The sequence below is a fragment of the Malurus melanocephalus genome, unplaced genomic scaffold, assembly GCF_030028575.1.
Source record: "Malurus melanocephalus ecotype Western Australia unplaced genomic scaffold, MMel_1.1 scaffold_83, whole genome shotgun sequence".
NCBI lineage: Eukaryota > Metazoa > Chordata > Aves > Passeriformes > Maluridae > Malurus > Malurus melanocephalus.
This window is the reverse complement of record NW_026623315.1, coordinates 1,340,247-1,352,343: the sequence shown is the minus strand read 5'-3', so window position 1 is coordinate 1,352,343 and position 12,097 is coordinate 1,340,247. Positions and strand designations below refer to the sequence as shown.

General features: G+C 38.9%; 1 protein-coding gene across 2 annotated transcripts in view; it reads right to left on the bottom strand.

Moving 5' to 3' along the window:
- Positions 1–12,097, bottom strand: part of BMPER (BMP binding endothelial regulator) — a 149,552-nt gene that overhangs the window by 5,971 nt on the left and 131,484 nt on the right. Inside the window, exon 14 of one of the 2 annotated variants that reach the window (XM_057367722.1) lies at positions 2,201–2,331. In XM_057367722.1, coding sequence (XP_057223705.1) covers positions 2,201–2,331 — 131 coding nt within the window. Of the gene's footprint in view, positions 1–2,156; positions 2,332–12,097 lie in introns of those variants that run through there. The other variant, XM_057367720.1, reaches the window with a different exon arrangement.

Genomic DNA, 12,097 nt, shown 5'->3' with positions numbered 1-12,097 from the left:
TCAAAACTCTTCCTTCCATTTCTATCCTTTATCTTCCCTCTAAGTATCACTTTTTTTTTATTTCTTCTTTTCCTCATGCTGGTTATTTTGGTGTCTTCTTTTCCTTCAAAATTCTCCTTCGAAAATTGTAATTTTTCCTATGCCCATCCTAACAGGTCTCACTCCCCACTACTTTCCATGGCAACCCATATTCTTTTGCTAACCTTCACATTCCCATGTCAATCTCACCAACCCTTTCCTACCCTACCCTACCCTTCCTTACTCATTTGCTTCTACTTTTCACTCCTCCAGTGACAGCTGACATCCCTTTAGTGAGCCAACCTCACAGGACAGCAAACCTTGAGTAGCAATATTCAGAAGAAGAATGTGAAGGAGGATAAGCTGCTGCACTGGGGGAGAGAGAAGAGCTTGTAGCAAACAGAACATGAAATTCAGCCTCCTGAGCATCCTGTTTGGCTGGCCCTCCAGACAACATAAGTTCCCTGAAGATTATAAAAAGGAGCTAAGCTTACAGCAGTCAGGGTAGAGCAACTGGCAACCACACAAGATCTGGTTTTAAAATACTAAAATATAATTAAAACCTGACTTTACTAATAAGTATACTTGATTTTCATCAGAACACAATTCTTGCAAGTATCCCACCAGCTATGAAATGTCAAGCAGGAAATGAAAGTCATAGAATGCTAAAGTTTTATTATAGATATGTTGTTTCCCACCTAGGAACTTTCATCTGTAATTGGGACACAATAATAGCAGCTACTTGTTTTGGAGAGAAAAAAAAGTAAATTAAAGATTAAAATCTTGATGCTGACCACTGGTCACCATATGGAATGCAGTGGATGCACTTTAATTTATAGTTTACTGTAGCATTTACTGGAGAAGATGGTGTTACTTATGTGACACYGGATACTTAAATGGTTTGAGGGTACTTAGCCTTATACAGCTTATCTGTATTTTCTGCTTAATGAGATTTCCCATCTCCCTCTAGAAGTCCATGCTGAGATTAAAAAACTCATGTGAATTAAAAAAACCTTCTTTCATTAGCTTTAATGGAGGCTGTGTKTTTAAATTCCTTTATGATGTTCTCTCAAGGACTGTTTTTGCCTCAGAAAATTTTCTTGTCTTTGGTAAGATGCCAGAAAAAATTGTGAAATGAAGCCTCAATTAGTTAAGTCGTGATATGTCAACACTTGTATAAACTCCTTTAGGCAGGGGCTGCTAGCAACGACTTTTTATTCTTTTTACAGCATCTGCCACAGTGAGGACTCAGACTGAAGTGCTTTGGAAAAAAAAAAAGTCAGGATGCTTGCTACAGGTTCTGCATGGATCTTCTACCACATCCATAGATTAAAATTATATACATTACTAGTGCTGTCTAAGACCTCATCCTTGGATTGGGTTTTCACTTAGTGACACTCTATTTGGATTGTCCTGTTCCTTTGTAAGAAAAAAAAAGACCCTTTTGGGAACAGTCCATTTAACATAATTTTCTCTGTCACTCACCCACCCCTGCTAAAATGCCTTCATGAGAAAAGGAAATTGAACTTGAGAGACTAGACCCTGAGCCACACACAATCACCAAAATGGACCACAGAGTAACAGCTCTTTGACCAGCACTGAGTATCCTCCTCTCATTGTTTGTTGTTTTTTTTCCAGCTACTGTCAATTGCATTACATAAATCTGAATACATTTCCAGTCAAACTAATGCCATTAATGAGTGTCCTAAATCAATGCGACCATAATCAGGTGAAATACTCATCTGCAATATTGCATTTTATTTCAAGTGACCATAACCACAGGCCACTGCTTCTCATGATAACAATTACTCACAATTRCTTGCAATTAATGCACTCCTAATCACACGGGGAGTATAGACTAAATGAAAAAAAWTAATGCAAGTTTTATTATTCCCATTTTAATATTCCCATTAAATAAACTTTCTCCTCTTTCCTTGTTGAACCCACTGCAATATGCACATATTGTCTCCAGAAATATAACTGTGTTTTGACAGGAGGTCAAAGGAGTTTAAACATTTTCTGTAATCAACAGTTTACATATCCTGAAAGAAAATCTTCCAAGAACTTCAAAGCTGGTTGAATTTCTGTATCGCTTTTGATCCTCCTCCACCAGTCAAAGAATAGTAGCCTAAAAGGATAGATTATGCAACAGCTCACAAAGAAGCAGTCCCAAAATGCTTACCTGCACAGTTCTGCTCTGGCACCCAGTGGACTTTCAGCCCTTCCCTCTGACAGGCTCGGGTGTATGCCAGGAATGATTCACAGTAGCAGTTTTTATGGACTGGACACTCACACATGTCTGTCACACAGGACCTGCAGAACAAAACCCCAAAACAAATAAGAAAGGAATGCTTTGTTAGGTATCAGTCTGAGGTTTAGAGCTGTTTATTTTTTCCAGCTGCATGGCAATCAATGCCACAGCAACTTGTGCTAAATGGTAAGAAAGTTAAAGGCATCCCTGCAGTGGCATCCCAAGGGCTTATCCCTTTTTTTCAGTGTGCTGCTCTGGTGAAGAGAAGTCTCCAGAGCACCATGGAACCACATAGAAACAGGCAGCTGAGAAGACCAAAAAAATTTCAGGCGGAGAGGACCACAATGGGAGAAGGCAAAATTTATTTCTGCAATGATATTTTTGTCAACGTAAGATAAAAAAAATTTTATTCTCTATGAAGTAATAACTTAGTAATTTTACCAACAATAATAGCAGTAGTGTTAAGTGTTCGACTTTCGTAGATAATGAGAATGTCCCTCTCTCCAGGTTCCCTGCAGACTCTTCCTGCTTTCAATGCCTCAAATAAGCTTTATGCCTGTTTTCTCAGCATTATCACTACTGAGTGCCAGACTTGAAGATACTCCAAAGGAACAGAGGTGATGCAGTGTAACTGAACAGTTTCCTGCTAACAATTCCCCCAARCACTTGTTCATAGCACCCAGTCTCTTCTTCCATTGCATTCTTATGTGGAATCACTACAATGACAGGGAGCAAAGCTGCTAACATGGCCCTACGTGAAATAGCTACTGTGGATGTCACCACTATATTTCAAGTTAGCTCATTSAGAACATGTGCCCATTTGGCACAGACCTAAATGATCACTGGCAAGAGCTAGCAGATTTGCAGTTGGTGGTTTCTGCATATGMAAAATGCTTAGATGTTTTCTGCATGTGTAGCAATGTGAACTCAGAAAAACTGAGTATCTACTGCTCTGAGTAGATAAAGGCAGGGACAAGGTACAGGGAAGGCATAGTCTAAAAATCATGCCCTCAATTCCTCTGCTTTCCACAGAAGGTGCTCTGTGCATGAACCTTGGGTGTCAATGGTCGAGGCCTCCATGCACTGTACATGTTCTGGGGCTCTCCCATTCCTGAGAGAACAAGGCAATATTTGTAAGAAAAACAAATCCTCCAGAAAGATGAAGGGCTGAAATGAAAAAATAGCTTTTCACGTTAATTGCTCTCCCTGTGGACCATAATTTGAATTGTCTCTAGGAAAAGGATGGATATAGRCTTAATTCCCCAGAAACCTTCTCCACAGCAGGAGAATAGCTTGGAAAAGGTGCAAGCACCTCAGTCAAAGAAATCTGGTGCCCTAATGCCCATACAATGCTCTAGAGTAATAGAGAACCCGTTACTCAAAACTAGGAGAAAGGATTAGTGATCCCTTGAACAGACAAGCTTGCTTCTGTTTGTCCAACAGTGCTCCTTAAAGAGGAGTGTTTCCCTTTGCTAAAGTCACCAGCCACTTCAGTGACCATTCATACGGTTAAACCTGACAGCTCTGCTTGATATTTTCATGAGTTTTTAATAGTTTTACTCTCAGTGGAYCCTCAATATGAAATTACCTAAAAAATCACCATGACAAATAAGTAACAGCAGTGCCAATGCAAAGAGGTTACCATCGTTGATTCACTGATATGTATGTGTTATGAATAAACAGAATTGCTTTGGATCAAATATATAATATGCATGTATTTACAGACCAGTTGTTTTCACTCGAAATAGCTTTACTTTYTAGGGACAATGTAATTTTATTTCACTTTAGTTCTGTGGTAGGTCCCTTTACATCTTTTCCAGTAACAGATGTTGCTGTATGCATATCACAGCTGATAGGCAAGGAATAGATTAGCACAACATCCTTGGCATGGTTTGAGGTTGTCAGCTGATAAAAGACCTTGTATAAGCACAAAGGGTCACCTTTTTAYGTGACACACTAAATAACTTCACACWGTTTCCTTTGGCTACAACATCTCTTTGTGATCTCTTTCTAGTGCAGCAGGCACTGCTCCATATACCCCATGCAATTTAAGAGGTGCATGTCTCATTTTACAGTAAAGTAGATGCTTGCTCTCTACTGAAACAAATCATTATCACAGAGAAAGTCTGTATATAATCTCCATAAACAGTTGATTGTCAAGGAACAACCATTTATGTTTCTGTGTTAGCCCCCTTTATGAAACACATTTCAYTGCTCTACCCTCAGATTTAGTTATGATTGATGTCCATGGTGTTTAGGGATGCTTGCCACTATCAGCTTGGCTTTAYGTTCACCAGCTTCCTTGAGTTGGAAATCATAAGACCCTAAATCTGAGGTACTTCCTCTGCTTTTTAGAGCATAAATACTTTTTTTTGCCATTTTATCATATTTAGGCATACCACCTCTTGCACTGAGTCAATGAACCTACAGGTACCTAAGGTGCACTGGGAAAAGATGCAAGATCAGGGAAACTCCAGGCTCACCATCCATCACCCAAACTTTTTAATAGTTAACATGTTCATGGCAAGGCTGGCACAGACCCTTGCAAAGCCTAGGCATAGTCTGAGGGATTAGGGAAGGGAGGGCACTGTTCCCAGTCTGCAGGAGGGCAGCCATGCTCTTTGAGAGTGCAGAGCTTAGCTCCTATATACATGTGAACAATACTAACCATTAACCCTGGGCACTGAAATGGCCAAGGAAACCAGACAGGCTCCAGAGTGAAACATTTGACCTTTGGCTGGGCTCAGCATTATTTGCTACAGTGTTCAGCATGGGTGTCCACTGAGGAAGGGGCACGCCATGTGCAGCACAAACAATCTGTTGATTCATTACATGCCCAATTGTTTGTGTAATTTTTATTTTCATTAAGTGTTTAATCCTTTTGACAGATGCTGGGCTCAAGYCTGAGGCTTAGTTGAGGAACAATCTTCAGATTGCGGCAGTTTTATTAATGAATTACGATTTCTAATTATTTGTACAGTTAATTTAATTAATTAATGTTAAATCAAAAATGAGAGTAAAGAAACCAATATCCTCAGCTGCCAAGCCTAGTGAATAAAAATAAAACCTTCTTTTATTTCCTAATGAATGGGCAGTTCCGGGCAAGGACATGAAACAAAAGATGTCCCTTCTCTGGGGGCTGGCTCCAAGGGCAACTTGCTGATGGCCCATGGCCAAACTTTGCCTTGAGTCTGTATTTTATTTAAAGGTGTTTACATCTTGCATTTAATTACATTTCTCACATTTACTATTGCTACAGTTGTGTTAAATGGCTATTATGGGACGATTTACTAGGTAACTTGAAAATCTGATTCTTGTGTGATATCCTAATCCTTTACCCTTGCAAAAAACTTAGGTACGCCCACAGCTTTTTTCTTTTTTAATCCTCTCCAGTGATACATTTCAAAAAATGTTTTCTGCTTCCCCAGATTATACCTTCTCATCATTCTTCTTTTGAATCTGATAARAAGATTTGGTGACATTAACTGCATGTATGCACAAGCTTATCTRTACTCTAATCTGACAGGACAGTTCAAACAATAGAAAAATATATTTTAGTAAAACTTTGGAATTATGCCAATGGATAACTCTGGGTCTTCCAAGGTATTGTGACTTTACAAGAACAAAACATTTGCATAAATGAAGTAAAAACATATTAGAAATTTAAACATCAAAACACTACAGTCAGACAGAAATAATCCCACAAGATGACTGCAGCACAAGTTACTTATAAAACGAAGCCATTTCACAAGTTATGGAAATACAAACAAGATACTCCAGGCAGTCTTAGTTCTGCCCTCAGTGAAATCATACCGAGTTGCAATGATGTTGTGGTCCAAAAGAAAATTACRTTTATTTTAAAGACATAAATTTAGAAAAACACTTGGATGCGACMATGCAGTTTATCTGGCATCCTGGCTCCAAATAAGCACCGGAGCACCGCCAACCTCTGAGTCCTCGGCTGGTACCAAGTGCCTCTCTGTGATCCCTTTTGATGGCGTCTGTGCTGCCTGCAGGGTRTGTGTCAGAGATGGCGTTAATTGGGTGTGCATAATCACAAACTGTTGCAAGGGGAAATCCATGAAAGTGAAGGCATCCGGCAGCTGTGGGACACACCCTTGAAGGAGACAAACACACACTCTGCTGCCACATCTTCAAAGCAAACTGGATGAGCACACTCCTTCAGCAACAGCCCTTTTTCATATTAAACCATGGAAAGTCTCCAAGTCCCGCAAAGGGCAAAGAACAGTCCTGTGCTACATGCAGTATTTGAAAAAAAGAAGAAGAAAAGATCACAGCAATGAAACCTACCGACTTAGTCTGTGCCACACGGGATTGAAATTGCAGATGTTCACTTGTTGAACATCAGCAATTCATTTTCCTCTGCAATACACATGAATCCAAACCCAGAATCGACCATTTTAGGAAGGGCTATTTACTTTTACTTTTTCCCCCACATTTCACAACAGCAGTATGATGCAGTTTATTTTTTAAACCATTTAGTAGCTTCAAGTTGCTCCACATACATGGAAAACAATAACATCTTCCTCTTTCCATCAACAGATCTCAASAGATTTTACGAAAGCAATTAGAAACAGTGCATCACTGCATACATTTCATGCATATGAAGATGCATCAGGTGGCGATGGGATTTGTCCTCTACACTGGAGATAAGCTGTACATGTGCAAACTTCAAAATCTGAAGGGTCATCTGCCTAGAGAGGAAGATTAATTTCCAGCCCTACCATCCTGTGAGACATGACTTCTTGGGATATGTTTTCATCGGGTATGCCACATCAGAGTTTTACTATAAGCTTGACCTAATTTTTGACAGAAAAAATTAAAGCTTCTGTTAATGTTAAGTTTTTATGAGAAAGTTTGTTTGGGCTGTTTTTTTGACAAAGTKCAATGAATTGCCATTATTTATGGACACAGATAGAAATGACATTTCACAATGTAAGAAGATGAGCCATTTTCCAATAAAGAATAGAAAGTCTCATGCTGTTGCTATCACAAACTCTCTTGTCTGCATGTGCATGCTCAACCTTACTGAAGGATTGAAGTATAGTACGTAGAGCTGAAGACTATTAAAGGCTTTGAGGCTTGAGATCAAAGGCCTGAGATCATTCTTTCTTTYTCCAGAGTTTACTAATATTAATGCAAAACCAGCAAATAACTCAAAGAAAGTAATTTTGGAGGCTGCTGAAAACACAGAAATTCTTACATCTATTGAGTATTCATTCAAACACTTGCCTGGGGAACAGACTTTTTCATGCAGCAAACTCAGTCATTTTCAAGGATTATTTCTTCCAACACTAGGTAACAGCATCTGTACTCYCTCTGTGCTTTTCCCACACATCTTAACATTGGTAACATTGCCTTAAATTGGCAATCCGAAGAAGGCATCCATAACAAAGTTAAATCATCAGTTCCCTGATCCTTTTTTTCTGCTAAGTCCAAAATAAGGTCCCACGAAAACTGGCCAGCAGCTTATGTGCACTTTGTACTGGAGACTATCTCATGCAGAAGAACTCCCACACTGCTGAACAGGCTCCAAAAATCCCTACAAGTGTGGGAGCAGAAAGGGAACTCACAGCTCATCTTCGGTGAGCACTACACAGTAAACGTACTGCAGGCACATCCTCTCCATAGGGAAATCTCATTCCTATAAAGAAAGYATTGGCCATAATGTTTGACAATATGACTGTTGCTTTTGGCAGAATGCAGAAGGAGGAGTTTGGAGTAGTAGGCATTTGAATCACCCATTCAAATTTCATCCTGATTCCTGATTTTTGTGCAACTTTGAGTCAACCATGGACTGTAYTGCCAAATTGAGCTAAGCAGAGAGATTTTATAAAAACACAAAATTTCACCAAAGAGCAAGATCTGCACGTGATCTAAGATTTTTGGGGCATAGCAGTCATGTCAGACACACAATGAAGAGCCCTGATTTAACTCTGAGTGTCCTTGTTTCTGGTCCAGATTTAGACTTGGCACTCAGAWAATTAAACAGAATCACACAAGATACCCACATCCATCCCCGCCTTGCCAAGGAATCCTTCCAAAGCAGTTATTTAGAGTAGTTCAGTCAACACGGGAAAAGGATGCTTTCAATATAAGGAGTAATTGCTGTTTGTAATTTCCAACATAGCAGAGACAGACAGYAATTCAATTTTGATTTCTTTGCATATCCATCTTCTCAGAAAAAATCAGAACCCATATTTCTGTCACAAAGGATAAGCAAAAATGGTATTTTCCAAACACTGAATAAATGAAAGTGCATGTAGACCTCWGAAAAAATACATATTGTGCTGCACAATATCACCACAAGCTTGTACTATGTGCTGCTAAAAATATTATCCAAAAGCCTTTGGATAAAGCCAAAAAGCGTGTTCTACATGTATTTTTAACCTTTATATAAAGAGCATGCTGTGCCAGAATTGTGTTTCATTGCCTTAACCAACATTACCCACAAGAATATGGCAAAATTAACAATGAAACAATTCTGGAACATTTTCTAAAACCGCACAAAACAAAAGTTGTCAAGACAGCACTACCCTGACACCTATTTATAATCTCTCTCAATATATAGTGCCAGTGGTAAACACACTTAAAAGGAGGGAAGGAAGAAGAACCAAATAAAGAATTAAATGGCACACTAACCTTACCTACTTCTTTCTTTAGACAGTTGTCCTARTAATGTGTCAAGTAGGCTTTTTGCATCTTGTGCTTGGATCCTTACAGGCATCTGTGGCTTTAATTGTACTTTCTGATCCTGAGAATGGAAAGGTTGGCTAAAATCCCTCCATGGGGAAATAGCTGAACAATGACTAAGGAAGACATTGTAGTCCCATGCTGAACTTCAAGAAGCATCTGGTATGACTCAGAATATTTCCTAGAGCTGAAGGTTACAGTACAGCTAAGCAGCTGACTTTCCACCTTTAGAAAGAGTGGATTTTTGCCAAAAAAACTCCCAACAGAATATGGAAATGCCACCCTCAGCAGTGGAAGAGCTGACCCCTTGTACTCCCACACMATTTCAGAAATTGGAAGAGAGTTTTCACCTCTTCTTCTTTTTCAGTTGTGCTGTACCATGCAGARTTTCACATTCCTTGTGAAGCCACAGCATTTGAAATAAATAGTCCTGATATTTGAAATAAATGTCTGCATGCAGGAGAACTCTAATAGTTTGAGTTCATACTAGCATATACCTGGAAGTGAAACAATTAAAAAACGTTCCTCTGTGCACTTCACATACAACTCTGTAACTGCAATTATTGCAATAAAGAGGAAATACAGCATAAGATTCTTAACCCATTTCAAACAACTGCTAATATCACACTCAAAAGTATCTATCAAAATATTCTCATTTTACTTGCATGCTGGAGTGGTATAAATACAATTTGTTCCACCCTCTTTGAAGAGATTTCCACAAAAAGGATTTGGCTGCCTGTGTGCTGTATGATCTGTGKATTGTATATCTAGCTGGAAAATACAAGGACCATAATAATGCTGCACTAGAGCAGAGTTTCCAAACTTATAAAGAGGTCATTTGCAACAAAATATTTAGATCAGCAAAAAKATAGGAGAACCAAATTTAGGACTACGACCTGGAATCTGACACTGAAGWTTGAAGAGCTAGAACCTGCTTTCTGAAGACATGTATTTCTTCAGTTAACTAATAACCACAGTCATGCACTTACAAACTCCCATCACATAACTGGCAAGTGTGTCTTAAGCCATATGATAAGGCTTATCACGCATTTATGCAAAGCTTTGGAAAAATCCACTATAAATGCTCTATGGGYTTAATGTTCAGAAAGAAAGTCAACTTCTAAAGGATTTTCTACCAAAAATTGTATCTTTCATAGGCCCAGGGGCCTGAGGTCTACAGTCTATCTGCTCATCGCTAATTTTCTATGGCCAAATTGACCTACTTTGTGTTTCCAGTACCCCATCATTTATCATAGAATGTCTTGGGTTGGAAGAGACTTTAAAGATTATCTAGTTCCACTCACCTGCAATGGGCAGGGACATCTTTCACTAGGCCAGATTGCTCAAAGCCTCATCCAACCTGGCCTTGAGCATTGCCAGGGACAAGGCATCCACAGCTTCTCTCTGTTCCAGTGTCTTACCACCCTCACAGTAAAGCCAAACCTACTCTATTTCAGCTTGAATTCATTTCCCCTTCTCCTGCCACTCCATATCCTTGTAAAAGTCCCTTTCCATCCTTCTTGTAGGCTCCCTTCAGGCACCCTTCAGATACTGGAAGGCCACAACTATGTCACCCTGAAACCTTCTTTTTTCCAGACTTGAATGATCCTAATCCTCTCAGCCTTTCCTCATACRAGAGGTCCTTCATTCCTCTGATCATCTTGGAGGTTTTACTATGGACTTGCTCCAAAAACTTGATGTTCTTCATATGCTGGGGACCCAAAACTGGATGCAGCACTTCAGGTGGGGTYTCATGAGAGYAGAGTAGAGGGGCAGAATCACCTCACTCCCAAGCCACAATCTAGCAAAATTTCTAAATTTCACATTTAGGATTTCTTCAGCCAGTTAGATTCCATGTTACAGATCTTATTCTGACAACACAGCAGTATTCAAGTTACTCTGACCATTCACATCCTGTGCTTATAACAAGCTTTTCTTAAGAGAGGAAAAGAAACGGAGAATGTGTTTATGCACTTTTTAAAYATCCATATTAGTATTCTACATTTCCATTCACTGCATGCAATGCTTAGCTTAGCACTTAGACTGCTAAAGYGAATTTGCCTTATGACAGAGACACTCCATCATAATGGAATTTTCAGTGTCCTCTGGCATAGCTACCAAGGAAAATCCATCATCATTTTGATCTTTTGCATTATGTAATTGACATAAAATTTTATCTTTTTTTCCATGTCTAGACTTGATTTTTTAAAGAATACTTCCCCTACTCCCTAGTTCTTTAGGCACAAATGGAGACTGAACTGCCATATCTTATCTAGAAGAGGAAAAAACCTAGTAATTTTAATTCAATTTCAAAAAGACAGATACATTTTAACTTTATACAGACACATTAACTTTATACATTAAAGTACTTTAAATCAACAGTTAAACTTTGTTATTCTGTTTCATACATTGCAAAGGAACATGGCATAGACTAAATGGTTCTAATATGACTGCATCAGCTTTCACTCTGGGAGACAGAGGGCCCATTAGTGTATTCTGTGTGACAGCCCTCATCTGAGACAAGCCAGAGGTTTTGCATAAGCTTATAAACATCCTAGACAGAACCTCAAAAATTATTGGGAGGTTTTGAAGTCACGGCCCTACAGAAACATAAACYATGTAGATATACCAAAAGCATATTGTCATAGCCATTAGATAAATATATAAAATGATAYAGGTTTTAAATCTTCAAAATAAAAATTCAAACCAGATCATCTCCTTCTGTCCACTGACAAAATGCATTGTGGCCCTGCTGTACTATCTGTCATAAAAATATGTCATATCCAATAACAAGCACAATGAGAACACGAAGCAGGAAATMTTTCTGAACTATAAACATAAACTGAAGTTATCTTCAGCTTTTGATGATGATTCACTGTATATRTTTCGAAGGAGGTCTTGTGATATAATAATAAACAGGCTGGCTAGTTTAGAAACTCACATTCTTAAACTCTGCAGAGCCCACKCCTTGGCTTAACCCACATAAAATTAACTTCAATCAAGCGGTTTTTTTCCTCTAGGTGGCTGCAGTGCATTTAAAAAGTTGCTGACTCCAGATGGAATAAGACGGGAAAGAAGGAAAGAAAGAAAGAAAGAGAGGAAGGAAAGAAAGAA